General features: G+C 48.3%; 1 protein-coding gene across 1 annotated transcript in view; it reads right to left on the reverse strand.

The window, feature by feature from the left end:
- The window catches only part of MGA (MAX dimerization protein MGA), an 801,076-nt gene that overhangs the window by 401,464 nt on the left and 375,838 nt on the right, over nucleotides 1-23,774 (reverse strand). The window contains 1 exon segment of the mRNA XM_030215215.1: nucleotides 20,748-20,968. Within this exon segment, the coding sequence (XP_030071075.1) occupies nucleotides 20,748-20,968 (221 nt within the window).

The following is a 23,774-nucleotide window of genomic DNA, read 5'->3' on the forward strand; positions in this document are numbered from 1 at the left end:
CTAAAGTCAGCATGTTTGAAATCCAGGACTTCTCAGTTTTGAGTGGCTGCCCTCCAGTCTGTTATATCAAATCAAACCGTTTGATGATTACTGCCGCCCAGGTGGGCACCTACTCAAATATTAGACACACTTTATCCATTAGTGAGCACCAGATCCAGCACTGCTCCTTCCCTCATGGGTTCCATCAACTTTTCTCTAAGCAGAGCACTTTGAAAGACATTCACAATCTCTCTACGTTTTTCTGATTCTGCAGATGGATCCTTCCCATTTGCATCTGGCAGGTTGAAATCTTTCAGCAACAGCACCTCTCTTTTCTTTCCTAACTTTTGGATATCTGTAACCAGATCTTTATCTAGTTCCTCCGATTGTGTCAGAGGTCTGTAGACAACACCCATGTGGACACAGGTTTCATCGTCTCTTTTCAAGATGATCCATATTGAATCTTCCTTTCCTTAAGCTCCTGGCATTTCAGTCACTGTGATATCGTTTCTCACATACAGAACTACTCTTCCACCTTTTCGACCATCTCTATCCTTCCTAAATAGATTGTAGCCTGGTATGTTTGCATCCATTGAACCATGTCTCCTTGATAGCAACAATGTGTAAGTCTGCATCTAACTTTAAGGTTTGCAGAGCATGAACTTTGCTGCTTAGACTGCAAGCATTTGTGGTCATCGCTTTCCAGCTACACTTCAGTGCCAGTCTTATATTCTGTTTAGTTTTTTTTTTTTTTTTTTTGTCTCCCTGCTGTGTTGGTAAGAAGTGATTTGCTAAGATTGTTGTTTTCATTGCTTTCTTTGCTACTGTCACATCTTGTCTTTAGCTGGGGGTGATCACTAGAATTGACCTGCCTTCATATGCCACCCCCGCCTTCTAGTTTAAATGCGTAGAAACATATTGTCAGAATTTCTCACCAATGATTTATTTTCCTGCCATAGTGAGGTGCAGCCAATCGTTGTAATACAGTCTTGTTTTTCCATGTATTGCCCCATCCTCCTATGTAACTAAAACCTTCTTGATGACACCAGGCTTTGAGCCACCTATTGAAATTCTCAGTATTTTTTAAAACTTTTCTCTCCCTTTCTAAAAGTAGGTAGTACTTCAGAAAAAGCTACCTTGTACCAAAGGTTTTAACCCCTCTCCCAGCTCCTGAAAGCTCTCTGCGCTGCAAGTGGGGTATTACTGTCCAGGTTATTTGTTCTCAAATAGATAACAACATCAGTGTTAAGTTTCTTCTCTGATTATAGTCAGTTATTGCCTAGTACTCCTGGAAACTAAGGAACCTGGAAGGCATTTTAGTTTGCTGGGCCCTTTGAACTGTGTTCCAAAGTTGACAATGGATTTTCCTAGCAGCAATAGTTTTCTGGTATAAGATAATTTATTAGTGTCTTTCTCTTGGAACACCTTTATTGCTTTTTGTTCCAACTCAGTTCTATTGTCTGGAGCATCACAGTGTTGTCAGGGTGGGCATAACAGCTACCAGCCAGTGCTACCTGCTGAAAACTGCCAGTTGTGTATAACAAAGACACTAATAGTTTCTGTTTCTCTGCTCCACCCAGCCTTGGGGGCTTTGAACTCCCAGGGGGCAACTGCTGTTGCAAGTCCTTTGAAAGAGCCTTAAGCAGCATTTTTGCTTCACCAGGTGAATTAAGGAAAAGTTTCTTGCTGCTATGATTAACCACCAAACACACTGGGTACCAAATACCAGCCTGCAGCCCCTTTCCCAAGAACGCCTTTTTATAAGGCCATAACTCTTTTCTCTTCCATACTGTACTTAGACTCAAGTCTGGAAAAATCCTCTCTTCCAGGTTGTCAAATTTGCAGGCTTTATCATTCTGGCTTCTTGCAACACATAATCCACCTCCTGGAATCCAATTTCACAATCATCGCCTGTGGAGGCATTGCCGATCAGGCCTAGGCCTCAACTCCCTGTGGGCTCTTTCCATTTCAAATGATGACGTCACAAAAGCTGAAGGAAAGCTTGTTCGTAAGCGAAGCCGTACATAGGCAGGTGGAGCGGGTCCTTCAGTGCCTTCCGAGAGCCCTATGATTCTTAGATTCGAACGCCGGCTTTAATTATCTTGATCCTCAATACGGTCTTGCATGTTTTTCTAGGCACCAATCTATTTGCTTTTTGTCCCTCTTGTCTCAGGCCCACTCCTCCTCCATGTTCAGAATTTTCTCCTCCACCAGCTCCAAGGAATACGCAGAGATACCTATTTTCTCTTGCAAGTAAGCCACAACCTGCTAAGCAATTTCCAATTTAAATTCTTGTAGAAGTTTTGCCAATGTTGTCTTCTTTGTGCCTTCCCAGCTAGTTGTTTACGGAGAGGGCTATCCACCATTTTTCTTGATGGTATGATTGGATCTCCAGCACTTCAGTCATCTTGCACCAACTTTCCAGGCTTCACTGCATACATTTTCTTGAATAAGGGGCGGCCCAAGGTTTAACCTGCTTTGGCATTGTCAGTGACACATAGTCTCTCGTTAGGAGGCTGCTAGCAGAGTCTGCCTCCCCACTATCTCCAAAGAAAGGGTTTAATAACCTGTCAAAAAGGGTACACCCACAGAGCTCACTCAGGCATGTCCTCCCACCATGGCCGCAAACCAGAAGTCCAGAATTACCACTTCCTGAGCTAGGGGAAGACTCTTACTATCCCTTTGACTGTTCACATATGTCACAGCTGTTATCCGACAAGATCATAACCCAGGGCTCGACATATCATGGGCGCCAGGTCACCATGGCGCCTAGAAATTTCATCCTGGAGCACAGAATTTCTTACCTCTGATGTTCCTCTGGTTTTCCTTCCTATTTTTTTAATACACAGAATATATTTGGCCTGGGCTTTGTGATAAACACAGTGACTGCCCTACCATGAGGAGGCCGCTAGATGGCGCTCTCCTCCAAGAAATAGAGAAAATGCCCTGATCTGGCCACTAGAGGGAGCCAAAGAGGATAGACCATTGTAGTGATCAGAAGGGACAGCTAGGGGGTGCTCATGGTATAGGACCTGTCCTTCCCTGGAAAGGCCACCAGGGGGAACTCTCTGAGTAGAAGCTGGAAAGTTGGAGAGAGTTCTAGGTGCAGACCTTTCTGGAAGCAGGGGGAGAGGCCTAAAGATGTGGGGTGGATTATTGGTCACCCCATAAAAAGCACCCTCTAAGCCAAGAGAGGGGAGAAGATGGGGGGACCTGCAATGTCCAGAGCCTGAGGATTACAAATGAGGAGTACCGGGATGATGCCAGAGAAAGAGAGAGAAGGAAACTCTGAAAGCTGGGAAGGTACTTACCAGGCTATGTTGCTGAGTAACTTGTGTAAAATGAACTAACAGCCATGGGGTGGAGGATAGGACTGTAAGGTCAATGCGAGTAAAGTAGTCCTATCCAGGGGTGGTGGCTGTTTTACACTAAGACCCCGGTCTCCAAGAAAAGGGGTTCAGTCAGTATATTTTCGAGTGAAGGATACTTGGAAGGAAGTGGTGCCCCACAAGATTGAATCCAAGTCCTAGTAAAGTGAATTTGCATTTTGATTGTCTCATTTGCATATATGGGAAGGCTGGAGAATCCTAGTTGCAGTTCCCGGAGAGTGCGAGGGGTCATGGCCCGTGGATCAGAGGGGTGACCGGGGCACCCTGGACTGGACCGGAGAGGATTTCCAGCCAAAGGAAGGCATGTGTGAGCAGTCACCCTGAGTAAGGCAGGAGCCCCAGGTATAGAGGTGGGTGCTTGCAAGTGACTAGGAAAAGACCAGCCAGAGTCCTGCTCAGGAACCTGAGGCCAGTGAGTCCAGTAGAGAGCAGGAAGGGCACGTGTCTTTACAGACTGTCTTGAAACCAAGTGCCAGGGAACCCTAAGATGGCTTAGTTGAAGAATACCCTGAGGGGAAGATAAAGGAAACCCTTTTTGTTTTGAACTGTTTGTTTCTGCACTGTGCTTGCTGGAATAACTCTGCAGGGGAGGAGGGGAAGATAAAGGAAACCCCTTTTGTGGTGAACTGTTTGCTTCTGTCCTGTTTTGCAATCAGGGATCTACCACAAGTTCTTTTGAACTGCTTTGGTGGGAACTGCCTGTGGCTGAGCAGTTTGCCTGGTGAAGTGCAATACATAGCTTGGCTTGGGAGCCAAGGGAACTCCGAGGAGACTGGCAAGTAAGACCCCAGCCAGCAGAGGGTTGCACTGCCGAATCACCCAGTGGCCGGGAGCTTTATAGCTTCTAGGATGGTGTTTTTGAACAGCATCCAAGCCTCATGCAAATTTTTGACCTTCACAGCTGCTCCTGTAAGTTATTTTCTGTTCTTCTCATTTTATCATTGCCTCCTTTTTGAAAGTTAAATGCTAACGTATTGGATTTCCTCTGTGCACAACAGAGCTTATATCAAATCTGATTATTTTATGATCACTGTTATCAAGAGGCCCCTGCATTTGCTCCACTAAAACTAGGTCTAGAATTGTTACTCCTCCAGTTGGCTCCTGAGCCAGGTGCTCCATAAAGCAATCCTTGATTCCATCAAAGAATTTCACCTCCCTAGAATGCACTGATGTTATATTTATCCAGTCAATATCGGGGTAATTAAAAATCACCCATTATTGTGTTCCCCAGTTTGTTAGCCTCCCTAATTTCTTATAACATTTCTATATCTGTCTCTTCATCCTGGCCAGGTGGATGGTAGTACACTCTATCACTATTCTTTTCCCCTTTACACATGGAATTTCACTCCATAGGGATTCCAAGATGTTTCGTGTCCTGTAGAAGTTTTAGTCTACTTAATTCAAGGCCCTCCTTAACATACATTGTTTTTGTTACATTTGTACCCCGCACTTTCCCACTCATGGCAGGCTCAATGCGGCTTACATGGGGCAATGGAGGGTTAAGTGACTTGCCCAGAGTCACAAGGAGCTGCCTGTGCCTGAAGTGGGAATCAAACTCAGTTCCTCAGTTCCCCAGGACCAAAGTCCACCACCCTAACCACTAGGCCACTCCTCCATTGTTACCCTCCTCCAATTTGATCAATCCTATTCACTGCGATATAATTTGTATCCTGGTATGACAGTGTGCCACTGGTTATCCTCCTTTCACCAGGTCACAGAAAGGCTTACTATATCTATTTTTTCATTTAGTACAATATATTCTAACGCTCCCATTTTATTTCTTAGGCTTCTCGAATTCACATACAGACATTTCAAACTATGTTTCTTCTTCCTATTTACATCTTGCTCAGCAGAACAGTGATAATGTGCAATCTTGAAAATCTGTCTGCTTTTTATTTAAAGACACCTGGTCTACTATGCTCTCTATTGCAACCTCGCTATCAGGATGCCCTATCCTCCCTGTTTTGGTGATATCTTTGTAAGATACCTTATTCCGAATCATGTGCTTTGGAGCGACTGTCGGCCTTCCCCCAGTTTCTAGTTTAAAAGGTGCTCTATCTCCTTTTTAAATGCAGATGCCAGCAGCCTGGTCCCACCCTGCTTAAGGTGGAGCCCATCCTTTCAGAATAGGCTCCCCCTTTCCCAGAATGTTGCCCAGTTTCTAAGAAATCTAAAACCCTTCTCCCTGCACCATTGTCTCATTCATGCATTGAGACTCTGGAGCTCTGCCTGTCTCTTGGGCCCTGCGCGTGAAACGGGGAGCATTTCTGAAAATGCCACCCTGGAGGATCTGGATTTCAGCTTTCTACCTAGGAGCCTAAATTTGAAGTCCAGAACCTCTCTCGCACATTTTCCTATGTCATTGGTACTTACATGTACCAAGACAGCCGGCTCCTCCCCAGCACTATCAAAAATCCTATCTAGGTCACGTGTGAGGTCCACCACCTTCTCATCAGGCAGGCAAGTCATCAGGCGATCCTCACATCCACCCAGCTATCTACATGCATAATAATTGAATCACCAACTACAACAGCCGTCCTAACCTTTCCCTGTTGTCAGAAGCTCCTGGAGACACATCCACGGTATGAGAGGATATTGCATCCCCTGGTGGGCTGGTCCTGGTTACAGGGTTATTTCCAACTTCACCAGAGTGATGCTCTCCATTTAGGAGGCCTCCCTCCTCCAAGGCAGAACAGGGGCTGCCAGACTGGAGGTGGGACTTCTCTACAACGTCCAGGTAGGCCTCCTCTATGTACCTTTCTATCTCCCTCAGCTCCTCCAAGTCTGCTACTCTAGCCTCAAGAGAACGAACTTGCTCTCTGAGAGCTAGGAGCTCTTTGCATCGAGCACACACATATAACCTCTCATCAACTGGGAGATAATCATACATGTGACACTCGGTGCAAAAGACTGGACAGTACCCCTCTCATTGCCAGACTCTCTGCAAATTAGTATTATAGAGTTATTTAATTAAAACTTCTTCAGGTACTAGGGATATTAGATGAATATAAACAGCCTTACGATTATATGGTGTTATGTATAATATATTTAGTGTTTGCTTCCCAGAAACTATTAAATATAATTAAAACTAATGAAAACACTCCTCTTTTTATTCTAATTAGAATGATGACTATAAATGAAGACTGAAATAGGTCCTGCTGAGCCTGTTAGAGGCTGTTAATGCCGTGTTACAAAGTTCAAGTTTTAAAACTAGGGGGAAAAGAGAACAGAGACTACTTGATAAAAGCTTGCTTTTTCTTTTCTTTCTTTTTTTATTCTGCCTATCAATAACCTACAATTCCTCCCTTAAAATTCAATCTTTAAGTTCCCAAAGCACGGAGCAAAATAATGTTCTATCATAGAAATATCCTCTTTTCTCAGAACTTCTCAGAAAAAAAAAAGTTAAGTGGGCCCCTTTCCTCTCTGTATAGTTTTGATTCTAAGGGGACTGCTTCAAACAAACCCTTCTAAACTAACCCAGTAATCAGATTTCCCTCAGTACCCTTTGCAAATATTGTACTTCTTCATACCTTAATTAACACCTAATTCAGGACAGTAGCAGTGCTCTTCCAGCAGCCAAAGAACAGAAAATAACTGTCTTTTAGTAAGACAGAATCTGAGCATTGCTACTTTCCTTTTTAAAGTTCTTTGGCTGTTACGTTTCTACTTCTAGAAAAAAAGTTTCAGTTTAAAACTATGGGGAAAGGATTGTACACTATAGAAATTAGCTAATAATTCTTGCTTCTCTCTCTCTCTTTTTTTTTTTTTTAATTTCCCTAAGACTGAACTAGGTCCTGTTGTGCTTGTTAGAGGCTATTTGTTAATGCTGTAGTACAAAGTTCAAATTTTAAAACTAGGGGGAAAAGGGTATAGAGACAAGTTGATAGAGTTTTCTTTTTTAATTTTTTATTCTGCCTATCAGTAACCTACAATTCCTCCTATAAAACCCAATTTTTTTTAGTTCCCAAAGCAAAACAATGCTCACTTACCAGAGAAATGTCCTCTTCTCTCAGAACTTCTCAGAAAGAAAGTTAAGTGGGACCTTTCCTCTCTCCATAGTTTCGATTCTAAGGGGACTGCTTCAAACAAACACTTTGAAGCTAACTCAGTTTTTCTAAGTGTTGCCACTTGGCCCCCAAAGGTCCCTCCTTGTCTCTGGCAGCCATGGGCTCTAGTCAACAGGGGACCAGCAAGCCTTGCTTCATACAGAAGCCATGGGTGCTGCAATACAAACTTTGGGGTATAAGGCAGAAAAAAACCCCACCAGAATTCTGCTTCTGCAGCACTGGAGGTTCATTTGAATGGGGCTGGGTAGGAGTTAAGGCACTCAAAACTGTATTATTTTCCACCACCGTGGTCCCCTCTGAATCCTGCCAGGGTAACTCTGCTGGGCTGCTCTGCTCCTCCACAGCTGGCCAAGCTGACATTGGAGTACTGCCAGGAGTCCCCTGCAACCCAAAAGACAGCAGCGCTGACTCAACACAAATGTAGCAAAGGCTGCTAAGTGCGAACATCATGCACCAAGCTGAGCAAGCAGCACAATGGCGGTGTTTTTCCAAAGAAGCTTCCATCTTGGCTCAATGGTCTCCGTAGTGCCCAGCAGAAAACTTTACACCAGTGAACAAAGTATATCTCCACCTCCGAAATGAGAGCTAAGCCACAAGGGAAAGAAAACCCAACTGAAGAGTCTGCCTGAGCACCTTTTAGTTGTACTTCATATCGCTTTTCATTTTTTTGGTGGCTGTTTCCATCTGCTCCTGTGAGGAACGCAAGGAACCCCTCCAGGTAGCGGGGGGAGGGAGCAGAAGTACACGAAAAGACTCAAATGATGTCGGGGGGACCCAAACATTAGAGTGTGTACCCCCGGAGCAGGAAAACCAAGAATATGTTGAAGCCAAGATCAAGCTGACAAAAAAAAAAAAAAAAAAGGATATCTAGAAAAACAAAAAACCTAACTAAGGCAGTCTACTGGGAAAAAGACCCTGCACAACAGCAACAGGATTTCATGAAAGAAGGTAAAATTATGCCTTACCTGTACATTTTCTATCCGTTAGTCACAGCAGATGAATCCAGAAGCCAGTGGGTTACATCCATCTACCAGCAGGTGGAGATAGAGAACAAAATTGAAAGGCGCCATACCAGATGGCTAGCCCCTAAGCCATTTAGTTTATGTCCCATCACAAAGCTGTAGATAGTTAAACCAGAAAGATTGCCAACTTCCTCACAGCGAACCAAAACAGAGTCGTCCACGCAGCAAACTGCAGCTCAAACATAGTAACTATAAACAATACGTCTCAGCTCCTTGAGGTAGAAGGTGTCCAAAGCGCACCTTAAGCTCTCCCTTGTTTTTTTTTCTTTTTTTTACGGGAATTCCGATCTGAAAGGAAATTATATGACAAACCCGACGAGAGCCAAACCAAAAATGTTTGTGGCGGAAAATCAGGGTGGGATCCTGGAGTCATCTGCTGCAACTAAAGGAAAGAAAATTATCAGGTAAGGTATAATTTTACTTTCCACAGCATTAGCAGCAGATAAATCCAGAAACCAGTGGGATGTACCAAAGCACTCCCAACATAGGGTGGGAAGCTGCCGCTCCCTGTGCCAACACAGTTGCACCAAACTGCGTGTCCGTGCAAGCTGCCCTACAAGGGTTAATCTTCCTACCAGAGGGCAGGAAGCTGCCCTACAAATCTCTTCCTGACAGGACCCTCGTTTCCGCCCATGAGGTAGCTTGAGCTGGAGTTGAATGAGCATGAAGCCCCGCGACGACCCACCAGGATATATGCTGATGTAATGGCTTCCTTGAGCCACTGTGCAATAGTAGGTTTCGATGCGGCTTACCCTCGGCGAGGACCCGTCAGAAGAAAAGATGATCTGAGCGCCTAAAGTCGTTGGACACATGCAAAGTACCACAACAGAACCCTCCAAACATCCACTAGCTGGAGAGAAGCAAACTGAGTTGGATAGTCTTCCTGGCTAAAGGAAAGAAGAATGAGATCCTGATTAAGATGGAACGCTGACAACACTTTACTTAGGAAGAACGGAACAGTCCACAATGTTCCGCCAACCTCCGAAAACTGAAGAAAAGGATCCCAACACGACAACACCTGGATTTCCGAGACTCTGTGAGCTTATACCAGGGATACCAAAAACTCCGCCTTAAGGGTCAAGTCCTTCTCGGACGCCTTACGTAGCAGCTCAAAGGGAGCCTGCCCCAGCGCCCGAAGCACTAAATTTAGGTTCCAGTTCGGACAGGGACGCCGACAGTGGGGCCTAAGATGGAGAGCCCCCTGCAAAAATCGTGCGACCTCTGGGTGGGCCACAAAGGAGAAACCGGAAAGACAACCTCAGTAGCAGGAAAGTGCCGCCAGCTGAACTCTGAGGGAATTATACGCCAAACCCTTCTCCCTGTAAAAAAATCCAGCATTTGGGAAACAGAAGCCCGATTGGGTTTCCATGCCCGAAGGGGGAACACCAAGCAACAAAGGTGCACCATACTTGAGCATACGCAGTTGTGGTGGGCCGCTTACGAACCTGCAATAAGGTAACTATCACAGCGTCCGAATAGCCCTTCTTCCTTAATCTTGACCTCTCAAAGGCCAAGCCGGAAGACCAAAGCAGGAGGGATCTTCCATCTGAACTGGACCCTGATGGAAAAGGTCTGGTGACAGAGGAAGGAGAAGAGGAATCTCCGCCAACAACCGGACCAAGTCCGCATACGCCTGGTGTCTGCTGATCCTGTGCAGAACCTGGCCAACGAGAGGCCACAGAAGAAAAATATACAACAGACTCGCTTGCAGCCACGGCTGAAGAAGAACGTCGAATCCTGCCAAGCCGACCTCCCTGCGCCTGCTGAAAAACCGCACCCCCTTGGCATTCCGACGTGACGTCATGAGGTTGACCTCCAGCAAGCACCACGGACAGCAAATCTGTCGAAATGCGCTGTCCAACAACTCCCACTCTGACGCTTCCAGAAAATGCCAACTGAGAATATTCGCTTGTACATTGCTTTGACCTGCGTTGCAAACCGGTGACAGAAGCAGAAGATGTTCCTCCACACAAGACAAGATTCTGCTCGCTTTGGATTGCAGAGCCCGACTCTGAGTTCCGCCCTGCCGATTGATGCAGGCTACTGCCGTCGTGTTGTCTGAGAACACTCGCACCGCAGACCCCCACAGAATCTCTTGAAATGCCTGCAGGGCATTTATTACCACCCTCAACTCCAAACGATTGATGGGCCAGGCTCCTTCCTCTGTCAACCAGCGTCCCTGCGCATAGCAAGTTAGGCAGTGAGCCCCCCATCTGTAAAGAATGGCATCCGTCACCATTACCACCCACTGAGGGGATGCCAAGGGCACCCCCCGTGTCAAGTGGGCGAGGAGCCACCATACCATACTGCCTCGTGCCTGCGGTAACCACGGGAGACACCGTAAGTAATCCTGTGACACTGAAGACCAGTGGCTCAAAAGAGTCAGCTGTAACAGTCGCATGTGCGCTCTGACCCATGGCACGACCTCGAGAGTGGCTGCCATTGACCCCAGCACTTGCATATAGTACCAAACCGAGGACTCGGCAGTCATAACAGACTTTTCACCTGAACTACCAATGAGCTTCTTGCCCTCTGGTAGGAAGACTAACCCTTGGGCCGTATTGAATGGCACACCCAGGTATTCCAGCGTCTGAGAAGGAAGCAGAAGACTCTTGGAGAAGTTGATTATCCAGCTGTGGGACTGAAGACCCTCCACAACTTGATGAGTAGCCAGATGGCTCTCCGATTGCGACGACGTCCGAATGAGCCAGTCTGGCTCGTCCAGGTAAGGATGAACCCGAATACCTTCCTTGTGTAGAGAGGCTGCCACCACTAGCATAACACTGGAAATGGTGTGTGGCGCCATGGCCAGCCCGAAGGGCAATGCCCAAAACCAAAAATGCTGTCTCAACACTGTGATCCAAGAATCTCTCGAATGCAGAGGTCAAACCGGAATATGGAGATAAGCCTCCTTGAGGTCCAACGTCAGATACTACTGAGGTTGCACCGCCGCAAACACTGCCCGGAGAGTTTCCATGCGGAAATGGTGAACCCTGAGAAATTGATTCACCTTCCGGAGGTCAAGAACAGGCCTGAAACAACCTCCTTTCTTCGGGACCATGAAATATCGACCTGTGCATTATTCGAGAATTGGCACAGGAACGACGGCCCCAATGGCCACTAGATCTTGTAAAGTAGCTAGTACTGCTTCCTGCTTAGCAGAAGTAGCGCACCGGGACTCCAAGAAAGAATCTCCGACCTGCGCAGCAAACTGTATTCTGTAGCCTTCTTTGATAACCTAGAGAACCCACTGGTCTGAGGTGATCTTGGTCCACTCCTGGTAATAGTGGTCAGCTGACCCCTTATTTCTAACTCCAAAGAGTGGGCCAGTGCCCCATCATTTCGAAGGGTGAGCGGCTGCTCCCTGCTGAGATGCAGTCCCTGAACCCCTTTTGTCGCCACGAAAGGAAGAACGCTGTTAAAATCGATGAGGTTGAAAGGACGAAGATGGTCTACCTGGTTGATAACGTATGGACTCTTGAAACAGAGGTCTCGCGGCTCCAGTCTGAGTCGAGGACTTGGGTTTGTCTTCCAGTAGCCGCTGGGATTTGGAGTATCCCAAGTCCTTAACAATCTTCTCCAAATCCTTGCCGAACAAGAGTCTACCCTGAAAGGGCAACCTGTTAAGGCGCTGCTTAGATGCCATATCTGTGGCCCAATGCTGAAGCCACAGCAATCTACGAGAGGTGACTGCCAAGGCCATTAGCTCTGACAAAGCTCACACCAAATCACATAATATGCCCGCCAGGTACGTTAGAGCCGCCTCCATCTTAGGGACTACCGTCAATGGGCAGATAGTCGCCTCCTGTTCTTGATCCGCAGACTGCTGAAACCAATCAAAAGAAGCTCGAGCCGTGTAAGAACTGCAAACGGAAGCTTTAAGGGCCAAAGCGGAAACCTCAAAGGCGCACTTCAGTGTAGCTTCCAGACGTCTATCTTGCATATCCTTTAACACAACCCCCTCCTTCCTTAGGAAGGGTGGTTTTCTTGGTGACCACCGTCACCAAAGAATCAACGCGGGGAAGTTCAAACCTCTGCTTGGCTGCCCTGTACTGGGTACAAACAGGACATAGCTTTGGCCACTCTTAGAAGTGCATCTGGCTCCGGCCACTGCACTGTGATGATCTCCTGGATGGCCTCATGCACCAAAAAGGCCTTAGATGGCCTCCTTGTGCTAGCCATGCGTACATTCACCACTGCATCTGCTTGTGCCTCAGGGTCTTCAATGTGTAAAAGTGCCAAGGCAGAAGAAATAAGGAAGGTCAGCTCCTCCCTGTGAAAAATCCGCACTGCTGAAGGATCATCTGGTTTCTCCACGATAAGCTCCCCCTCTTCCAAATCTTCTGTGCCTGCGGTCCTCAACGAACCCCCCTGAACACCCATGAAGAGAAGGGGCGAGCGACAAGTGGCCCAACTGAACCACCGTCGGATCCAGAATCTAGGTGCCTGGGTTTGTGAGCCTGATCCACAGCTACAGGTAACAGACTCCAACCTACACCCTCTCCAGTATAGTCCCCGGTCCCCCTAGGCCCCCCGCCGGAGGTGGAAGGATGCGCTGCAGCAGATAAGCCTGATGGAGTATAATGAATTCAGGGGAGCATCCTTTCCCTGAATCAACTGGGCCCGTCCCCGTTGCTGCTGTTGTGCCAGCTGAAACACCCGGGCCCCTTAGAGGCATCATTGTCGTCCATTCCGGCTGAATCTCACGGTTTTAGGGCAGAGGAGGAAGGTGCAAGCAGCAGCGAGTCATATGGATATACTGTGGGAAAATCCAAAATGGCTCCCGCATCGGTAATCCCCATGCGGGAAACTGCTGCACCAGAAGTGACCCCGATTTTCCCCCGAACAAATTGGCACAGTCAGTGCAACAAAACCCCGCTGCCGACCTGTGCTTCCCGCATTGAAAAGGTAAAATTATGTATAATCATACCTGATAATTTTCTTTCCATTAATCATAGCTGATCAATCCATAGACTGGTGGGTTGTGTCCATCTACCAGCAGGTGGAGATAGAGAGCAAACTTTTGCCTCCCTATATGTGGTCATGTGCTGCCGGAAACTCCTCAGTATGTCGATATCAAAGCACCATCCGCAGGACTCAGCACTTAGAGAATTACACCCACGAAGGGACACTCTGCCCAGCTCACCACCGCCGAAACGGGGGAGGGGAATTAACCCAGCTCATCCCCACACAAGTGGGGGAGGGGAATCCGTCCAGCTCATCCCCGCGGAGCGGGGGAGGGACACCACACCCGCCGATGCGGGGGGATCTGGCTTATCCTGCAACCGCAACCGCGGGAGGAGCTGACTGACCCTAACACCGCCGAAGCGGGAAGGGTACAAAACTGCCCTACAGCCGCACGAAGCGGGAGGGAGTGCCGGCAGAATTTTAAGTCTCAATCCAGCCCCGTAAAACGGAGGGGAGAGGAATGCAGCAGCTCACTGTAACACAAACTCGTCTTAACTCTTGAAGAATCCAAGTGAAAAAACTTGAACACGAAGTCCTCTGAAGTAACTGAAGACTAAACTTGAACCTGAAATGCAACCAGAATAAAAACAATACAGATATCTGGGAGGGGCTATGGATTGATCAGCTATGATTAATGGAAAGAAAATTATCAGGTATGATTATACATAATTTTACCTTCCATATCATCAAGCTGATCAATCCATAGACTGGTGGGATGTACCGAAGCAGTACTCACCCAGGGCGGGACATAGAAATCCCTGACCGCAACACTGAAGCTCCAAACCGGGCCTCCGCCCGAGCAGCCACAGTCAAGCGGTAATGCTTGGAGAATGTATGGGCCGAAGCCCAAGTTGCCGCCTTGCATATCTCTTCCAAGGAGACGGAACCGGCCTCTGCCATCGAGGCCGCCTGAGCTCTTGTGGAGTGAGCCTTCAGCTGGACAGGCGGCACCTTCCCCGCGGCCACATAAGCCGCTGCAATGGCTTCCTTGACCCATCTTGCCACTGTAGGCTTAGCAGCCTGCAGACCCTTACGAGGACCTGTAAACAGGACAAACAGATGATCCGATTTCCGGAAATCATTGGTCACTTCCAAGTATCTGATGATGACTCGTCTCACATCTAGATATTTAAGAGCAGAGTACTCCTCTGGGTAGTCCTCCCTACGAAAGGAAGGGAGACAGAGCTGCTGATTCACATGGAAGCGAGAAACAATCTTGGGCAGAAAGGAAGGCACTGTGCGAATAGTCACTCCTGCCTCAGTGAACTGCAGAAAAGGCTCTCGACACTAGAGCGCCTGGAGCTCGGAAACTCTTCTGGCTGAAGTGATAGCCACCAAAAAGACTGCTTTCAACGTCAGGTCTTTCAGAGATGCCCTCGACAAGGGTTCAAACGGCGGCTTCTGCAATGCTCTCAGCACCAGGTTGAGATTCCACGCAGGCACCACTGAGTGCAGAGGAGGGCGCAGGTGATTAACTCCCTTGAGAAAGCACACCACATCTGGCTGCGAAGCCAGGGAAGCACCCTTCAGGCGGCCCCTGAAGCAAGCCAGAGCCGCTACCTGGACTTTAAGGGAACTGAGCGACAGGCCTTTCTCCAGACCTTCTTGCAGGAACGCCAACACTGAAGAAATTGGAGCAGTGAAGGGAGAAAGTGAGCCTGCTTCACACCACGCTGCAAAGGTACGCCAAACCCTGGCGTAAGCCGTAGAAGTAGAGCGCTTCCTCGCTCTCAGCATAGTGGCGATGACTTTGTCTGAGAAGCCCTTCTTCCTCAGACGCTGCCGCTCAATAGCCAGGCCGTAAGACCAAAGGGGGAGGGATCCTCCATCACCACGGGACCCTGATGTAACAGGCCCTGCTCCACTGACAGCCGCAGAGGATCGTCGACTGAGAGCCTGATCAAGTCCGCATACCAGGGACGTCTGGGCCAATCCGGACCCACCAGGATGATCCTGCCGGGATGCTTTGCCACCCGGTCTAGCACCCTGCCCAACATGGGCCAGGGCGGGAACACATAGAGGAGCTCTTGAGTCGGCCACTGTTGGAGAAGAGCATCTACTCCCAGAGATCGAGGGTCCCGTCCTCTGCTGAAAAAGCGCGGCACTTGGCAATTGGCCGATGACGCCATCAGATCTAGGCTCGGCTGGCCCCAGCGCTTCGTGATGTCCAAGAACGCCTGAGCCGATAGTTGCCACTCTCCGGGCTCCAAGGTATGGCGACTGAGAAAGTCCGCCTTGACATTCATGACTCCAGCAATGTGGGCCGCTGACAGCTGTTCCAGGTTCGCTTCCGCCCACTGGCATAGAGCCATGGCCTCCTTGGCTAGAGGGGCGCTCTTGGGACCTCCCTGGCGGTTGACATAGGCCACAGCCGTGGCATTGTCCGACAGGACCCGTACCGGCTTCCACACCAGTACCGGGATGAACTCCAAAAGCGCCAACCGAATGGCTCTGAGTTCCAGGAGGTTGATAGACCACTTTGCTTCTGCCGGAGACCAAAGACCCTGCGCTGTCCTTCCCAAGCAGTGGGCTCCCCAGCCCAACAACGAGGCGTCCGTCGTGACGACAATCCACTCTGGGGTCACCAGAGGCATTCCCGCAGACAACTTGTCTGTCTGCATCCACCAGCTCAGCGCCTTGCGCACTGCTGGATCCAAGGGAAGGCGCACAGCATAATCCTCCGAGATCGGAGTCCAGCGCTGCAGCAGGGAGTGTTGAAGTGGTCTCATATGAGCCCTGGCCCAGGGCACTACTTCCATCGTGGCCGTCATAGAGCCCAACAGCTGCACATAGTCCCAAGCCCGAAGAGGAGAGGCTACTAGGAACTGGTTCACTTGAGCCTGAAGTTTGACAATCCGATTGTCTGGCAGGAACACTCTGCCCACTTGGGTGTCGAATCGAACTCCCAGATACTCCAGGGACTGAGTCGGGCGCAGCTGGCTCTTCTCCCAGTTGATGATCCATCCCAGGGAGCTCAAAAGAGCAACTACCCGGTCCACAGCTTTGCCGCACTCTGCATAAGAGGGGGCTCGGATCAACCAGTCGTCCAGATAAGGATGGACTTGTACTCCTTCCTTCCGCAGGAAGGCCGCTATGACCACCATTACTTTGGAAAAGGTCCGCGGAGCAGTAGCCAACCCGAACGGGAGGACTCTGAACTGGAAGTGTCGTCCCAGGACTGCGAAACGCAGAAAGCGTTGATGAGGAGGCCAGATGGGAATGTGCAAATATGCTTCCTTGATGTCCAAGGATGCCAGGTACTCCCCTGCCTTCACTGCCGCTAGGACAGAGCGGAGAGTCTCCATGCGAAAGTGCCTCACTTTCAAGGCCCGATTGACCCCTTTGAGGTCGAGGATAGGCCGGACAGAACCTCCTTTCTGTGGTACCACAAAGTAAATGGAGTAACGCCCCTTGCCAAGCTGACTTTCTGGCACCGGAACGACCGCACCCAGGCGGATCAGATTGTCCAAAGTCTGCTGCACTGCCACAGCTTTGACCGGAGACTTGCAGGGAGAGAGTACAAACCCGTCTCTTAAGGGTCGGCAGAACTCTAGCTTGTAGCCGTCTCTGATGACTTCCAGCACCCAAGCGTCTGAAGTTATTGTGGTCCACTCGCCCAGAAACGAGGACAGCCGTCCTCCAATCTGCACTGGGGCGTGGACCAATACCCCGTCATTGGGTACGAGCCCCTGGGGGAGGACCGGAGGGAGCACCTCCGGGACGGCGGTCTCTGCGAAAGGAACGCTGCTTGGGGGAGAAATTTCTCTTGAAGTAAGAGGGGGCAGAGGAACCCGACTTGCCCGGGCGGTACCGACGGGCTTCCTGAAACCGTCCTCTGGAGGAACCGGGACGAGCACTAGCCCGAGCCCTGACCTCTGGTAACTTCTTGCCCTTAGACGTGCCGAAATCGGTCACGATTTTGTCCAGCTCGACCCCAAAAAGCAGCTTGCCTTGAAAAGGCAATCTAGCCAGGCGGGATTTAGAGGCGTGGTCAGCAGACCAATGTTTCAGCCAAAGCCACCGCCGCGCAGAGACTGTCTGAGCCATGCCTTTAGCTGAGGCTCTCAAGACATCATACAGCAAGTCTGCCAAATAGGCTAAGCCCGATTCCAGGGCCGGCCAATCAGCCCTCAAGGAATGATCCGAGGGGGAAGCCCGCTGCACCATAGTCAGGCACGCCCTGGCCACATAGGAGCCACAAACTGAGGCCTGCAAACATAAAGCAGCCGCCTCAAAGGACGACCTTAAGGCCGCCTCCAATCTCCTGTCTTGGGCGTCCTTTAGGGCCGTGCCACCTTCCACCGGCAAAGCCGTTTTCTTAGTCACCGCAGTGATTAAAGAATCCACGGTAGGCCACAGATAGGCCTCACGTTCATTCACAGCCAAAGGATAGAGGCGGGACATAGCCCTAGCCACTTTAAGGCTCGCTTCTGGGACATCCCATTGAGCCGAAATTAAGGTGTGCATGGCATCATGCACGTGGAAGGTTCTAGGCGGGCGCTTCGTCCCCAGCATAATGGCAGAGCCAACAGGGGCTGAGGGAGAGACGTCCTCCGGAGAGGAAATCTTCAAAGTGTCCATGGCCTGTAACAACAGGTTGGGCAAATCCTCTGGGCGAAAAAGCCGCGCCGCAGAGGGGTCATCCGCTCCATCCGAGCGGGGATCCGTCTCCTCCAAGGAATCCGCAAAGGACCGTTGGGAGACCTCAGACACGCTGCCCTCATCTACATCGGAGGAGACAAATTCCTCCAAGGCCTGGGAATCAACCCGAGGGCGTTTACCTCTGGGAACCTCAACCTCTTTACCAGACGAGGGAGCAGGGGCAGCGTTGTGCATGAGGAAGGCCTGATGCAACAGCAAAACAAACTCGGGGGAGAAACCCCCCATACTGTGCACTTCCGCAGCCTGGGCAACAGCCCTAGGCGCACTCTCAACCGGCGCTCGCAATAGCGGGGGAGAGACATGCTGCGCATCCAAGATGGCGTCCGGCGCGAAACTCCGCGAAGGAGCCGCGCGGGAAGAACGGCTCTTGATATTAGCCGCTTCTGAGCCGTCGCCCAAATTAAGGGCGTTCATGGCATTAATGTCTCCAACCTCAAGGGCGGCCCAAGAAGAAGCCGTCCGAGCCGCGTGGCCGGCCAAGATGGCGGAGGCGAGGAGCGGGGGATGGGCGTTTATGGCGGGAAAAACCGCCACGCCGGAGGAAGGACCGGGACATTCATCGGTCACGAAACTGTCACCCAAGCAGGGCGAATCAGACTTAAAAACCCCCGCATCCCCTCTAGAAGCGCTCGAGCGACCCGGGGAGCGACCCTTTGCGCCCTCGCCCTCCGACGCCATTGCCACGAGGAGAAGAATCGGGGAACCCCCTGCCCGCAATAAAAAGGTAAAAATTACCTGCTGTCCGCTCCGAGTTGTAACGACCTGGTGTCCCAGTGAGTAGCTGCAATAGACGCTTAAATAAACGTCGAAATAAACGCCTTTAAAGACGTTCAAAATTTTTTTTTTTTTTTTTTTTTTAAACGGAGCCAGCGGGAGGGGGGAGAAAAGGAGGGACCTGGCACCACCAGGTTTGCACTTGCTCAAAAGAGCCCTCAACCCCAGGCCTCAACAAAACCTAAGGATTAGGCTTGGAGGCCTAGCCAGAGCTGCTGCTGTGTGTGACCACCACCTGCTGAGATAGAGAACATACTGGGGAGTTTCCGGCAGCACATGACCACATATAGGGAGGCAAAAGTTTGCTCTCTATCTCCACCTGCTGGTAGATGGACACAACCCACCAGTCTATGGATTGATCAGCTTGATGATATGGAATAGCGCTTTACTGTTTCAGCCACTACTGCTGCGGCACCATGCCCCGGAGAGAAAGGAGGGAGACTCAAATATAACTTCACTCACCAGAGTGCTGAGCTGGCAGAAATTCCTTCTACACACAGTTACTGATTCCCTGGTCCAGAAACTGTCACCACTTCCTCATAGGGGAACTGCCGTCCTGAATATGCTTGCTTGTTAAAACGCATTGCCTGGCTGAACTGTTTTGTTTTTCTTTAGTGAGGAAGTTAGTAGAGCAGTGCAGCAAAGGCACATGGAGAAAGGGCTTTCGCAGGCAAGCCAGTATGCTTATAAAGGGGGGTCAGAGACCACACACACCCCTAGTCTCAACTGGCCAGAAGCCAAGGAGACTCCAAATGCCCTGTGAATCCAGGAGCTGGGACAGATCCGTCCACCACCTGCTGGAGATAGAGATATACTAAAATGGCTTAGGGGCTGGCCATCTGGTATGGCTCCTTTCAATTTAGTTCTCTATTTCCACCTGCTCTATCTCCACCTGCTGGTAGACGGATACAACCCACTGGTTTCTGGATTCATCTGCTGCTGACGCTATGGAAAATAATCTTTATTGTACACCAACCACAAGCTGAGGAGTACTAAAAAGTGCAACTGTCAAGCTCTTCAGAAAAAAGGCAAATAGCTAGGTCCTGTATGACATCAGCATGCAGGAAGGCTCATGCACAGTGAACTCTTCTCAAAACGTTTTAATGAAACTGGCCAGCTGTTCCCACATGGGGCTCCATCAGATGATTTTCTCTGAGGACCAGCAGGATATTATGTTGAACACAAGGAATGCTTTATCTGCCACTGAAAGGAAGTTGAACAATTCTAGTTCAACAAAGGAGAAGGGTGTGCAGGTAGGAAAAATAGACAGCATTCACAAATATGTGAATTACAAAAAGGATCTCTACCGTTTGCATTTATGTATATGGCAGAAAGAATAACCATTCACAATTTATAGACATATTTAAACCTCATCTGATGTCACAAAAGAGCAGATTTAGATTTAACTTCTAGCTCAGGTTCCTGGTTAAAATTGACAGTGCTACAGAAACAGATTGTACTTAGATAACCAAAAACATTGATTTGAATACTGCTCTTAGGCAGAAACTGCAGCACCACTATCTTTGCAAAATGCTAAGTCCTGTTCTCGTAGCTGTATGATGTACTACTGTGATCATTCTACATGACAGAAAACCCTGGAGGGGTTGCGTAACAGTTTTTAATAAGAATAAGAGACAAAGTACAATCCTTGCAGGTAGCAATAAAAAAAAAAGAAAAGAAAAGCCCTACTGCAGTCTTAGAAGCTAACTTTTCAAAATTATTGGGCAGGTCACAAACCCAAATAAAATTACTTCTCCCTGGACACAGGCAGGGAGTTTGTTCAATATTGGGGGGTGTTCAAGCACCCACAAGAGCTAGCTCCTATGACTGCAGTCCCTATGTGCAACAGAACTCTTATTCACACCTGACATTTTTAAAATTCTTACCACTGGATTGGGTTTGGGAGAATAAACCCGTCCTTGTTTGGTTCCACTGATAGATATGCATTTGACAGATGAGGGCTCTTCTGGGTAAGGAGACACTGGTTTCACAGGTTCAAATGCAGATGATGTTGGAATGTAAATAGGTTCTGGATCAACCTCTCCTTCTGCTTGTTCCCAGATTCTGTAACTGCCAACTGGCTCCTCAGGTTCAGTATCACAGACTGCTAGACAGGGAAGAAAAAGATAAAATGATCCCTAGATTCCATTCTTCAGCTTTTCAAAGCACATTAAGAGTGAGTATCTATTTAAGCATATCCTACATCAACAGAGGCAACAGCACCCTCAAATTTCTCCTTAACATCTCTCTCCTTTTAACTCTCCAGAAAGCTTATATTTATTCATTTTTTAGGGGGGAAAAAAACTTCCTAAGTAAAGATGGCTTGCGAAGATTTGCTTCAGCTCTGACAACGAGCACAAAAGAGATCCCAGAGTGGTGAAAATTGTGTACACTGCTGGTTTTATAATGTCCTAATGAACAGTTTCACTGAGTGTCACCCTAGCTGACAGATGAGGTACCTAGCATCACTGAGGATCATCCTAAAAGACACAGAACCAGGCTACCACCACATTCTTGGCTCCACTGTCACTCAGAACAAGCTGGGACAGGAGCTAACTACAAGGCAGCAAGAGCTTCACGATCCCGTCCACAATCCACTAGGAGACAGAGAAAATACTGAACATTACAGGATGCACGATACCCTTAAGGGGCAAATCAATGGGAATTATTTTTTCTGTCTCCTTCCACTGGTGGATAGATGTAAGCCGCATTGAGCCTGCCATGAGTGGGAAAGCGCGGGGAACAAATGTAACAAAATAAAAAATAAAAAAAAAACATATAACCCTTTGGTCTAGACTGGTCTGTTATGGATGACATAGAAGAACATAATTTATAGATAACTTCTGGACAAACATTTGAATCATGTCCAGTGACGTTCATAGAGCTGATGTATTATACCTTGAAACTGCCATATTGGCGAAACTCTGGCCACAGTCGGTGTGTGATGACAATGGAAGCAGCTTAAAGTTAAGTTTTAAAATACTTTATTTTTACGTCACTTTTTTGAGTTGAACTCTTAAAAGCTAGCTTGGTTACAGCTTTAACAGATTTCTTCCATGGGGTTTTTATGTCTGTGAAATGATTTCACCCTACAAATTCCTAACATTATTTCTTCCTTAACACAGAAGTGGAGGAAGGGTTCTGAGGTTTTTTTTCTCCTTGGATATTTCTGAACTGTATCAAACAGAATTTTGAAAACATAAGAACCATCAGACTTGTATGATATCGTTATTTTTAGAATATTGCAATTCTTGTCTCTTTCTTTAACTGAAATTATTAAATGACAAACATATGAATCAGCAGATTCCAATGAACGGGGTTGTTTTGCACTCACTTATTCACATTCTCCTTAAGTACAACCCACACAAACAGGTACTTGGCAAGAATGAGATAAAGCGAAGATACTTGCTCTTTAGTAGGTATTCTCCAAGGACAGCAGGCTTCTTATTTTCACAAGTGGGTAGACGCCAATTCCACGTCGCCTCGACTGGCCCGGCAAATTTGCCACAGAAAAAAGAAATAGAGCTTTCAGGAGCGCAAGCTGCACGCCAGCGTGCATTCGCCAGTGCCTTCCCGCCTGTCGCATGAAAGCGCTGCTTCAGTTTAATACAAAAGCTAAAAAACTAAATGAAAATATTGAAGACAACTCCAAGAGGAGGTGGGACGGATCGTGAGAAGAATAAGAAGCCCGCTGCCCTCGGAGAAAAACTGCTACAGGTAAGTATCTTCGCTTTCTCCATGGACAAGCAGGCTTGCTTCTTCTCACAAGTGGGTAATCCCTAGCATCCAGGCTCACCCAGAACAACAAACACTGGTCAACTGGGACTCGCAACAGCGAGGACCTAACGCAGATTAACCTGAAACTATACACAAACTAGCTGAGAGTGCAGCCTGGAACAAAATAAAATGGGCCTAGGAGGGTGGAGTTGGATTCTAGACCTCAAACAGATTCTGCAACACTGACTGTCCAAACTGACTGTTACGTCGAGTAGCCTGCTCAATGCAGTAGTGAGATGTGAATATGTGAGGACTGAAGACCACGTCGCAGCCTTGCAAATCTCTTCAACGGAGGCTGACTTCACAACTGGGCTACCGTGACATGACCCTCATAGTCTGGACATAAGCAAAGGAGATGCGATCTGATAGCTAACTGGAAATGGTGTGCTTCCCAATGGCGACCCCCATCCTATTGGGATCAAAAGAAACAAAAAGCAGGGCGGACTGTCTGTAGTGTTTTGTCCGTTCCATGTAAAAGGCCAACGCTGTCTTGCAGTCCAAGGTGTGCAAGCTGCTTTTGCCCAGATGGGCACGAGGTCAGGTAAAAAATGTTGGTAAGATAATCGACTGATTCAGATAGAACTCCAACACTCGGCAGGAACTTAGGGTGCGTGAAAAGGACTACTATGTTGTGATGAAACTTAGTATAAGGTGCATCCACTACTAAGACCTGAAGCTCACTGAGTCTATGAGCTGAAGTAACAGCCACCAAGAAAATGACCTTCCAGGTCAAGCACTTCAGATGGCAGGAATTCAGGGGCTCAAAAGGAGCTTTCATCAGCTGGGTGAGAACGACATTGAGATCCCATAACACTGGTGGAGGTCTGACAAGGGCTTTGACAAAAGCAAACCTCTCATGAAGCGAACAACTAAAGGCTGTTCAGAGATAATTGCACTAAGGTGAACCTTTACAGAGTTGATATTGAGACCAGACTCTGATAAGTGTAGAAGGTATTCAAGGAGGGTCTGTGTAGGACAAGAAAGGGGATCAATGACCTTGCTGTCACACCAGACGGCAAACCTCCTCTATTTGAAAAAATAACACCTCTTAGTGGAATCCAGCAAGATCTGGAAGACACCCTCTGAAAGACCCAAGGAAGCAAATTCTAGGCTCTCGACATCTAGGCCGTGACAGC

Source organism: Microcaecilia unicolor, chromosome 9 (assembly GCF_901765095.1).
Source record: "Microcaecilia unicolor chromosome 9, aMicUni1.1, whole genome shotgun sequence".
NCBI lineage: Eukaryota > Metazoa > Chordata > Amphibia > Gymnophiona > Siphonopidae > Microcaecilia > Microcaecilia unicolor.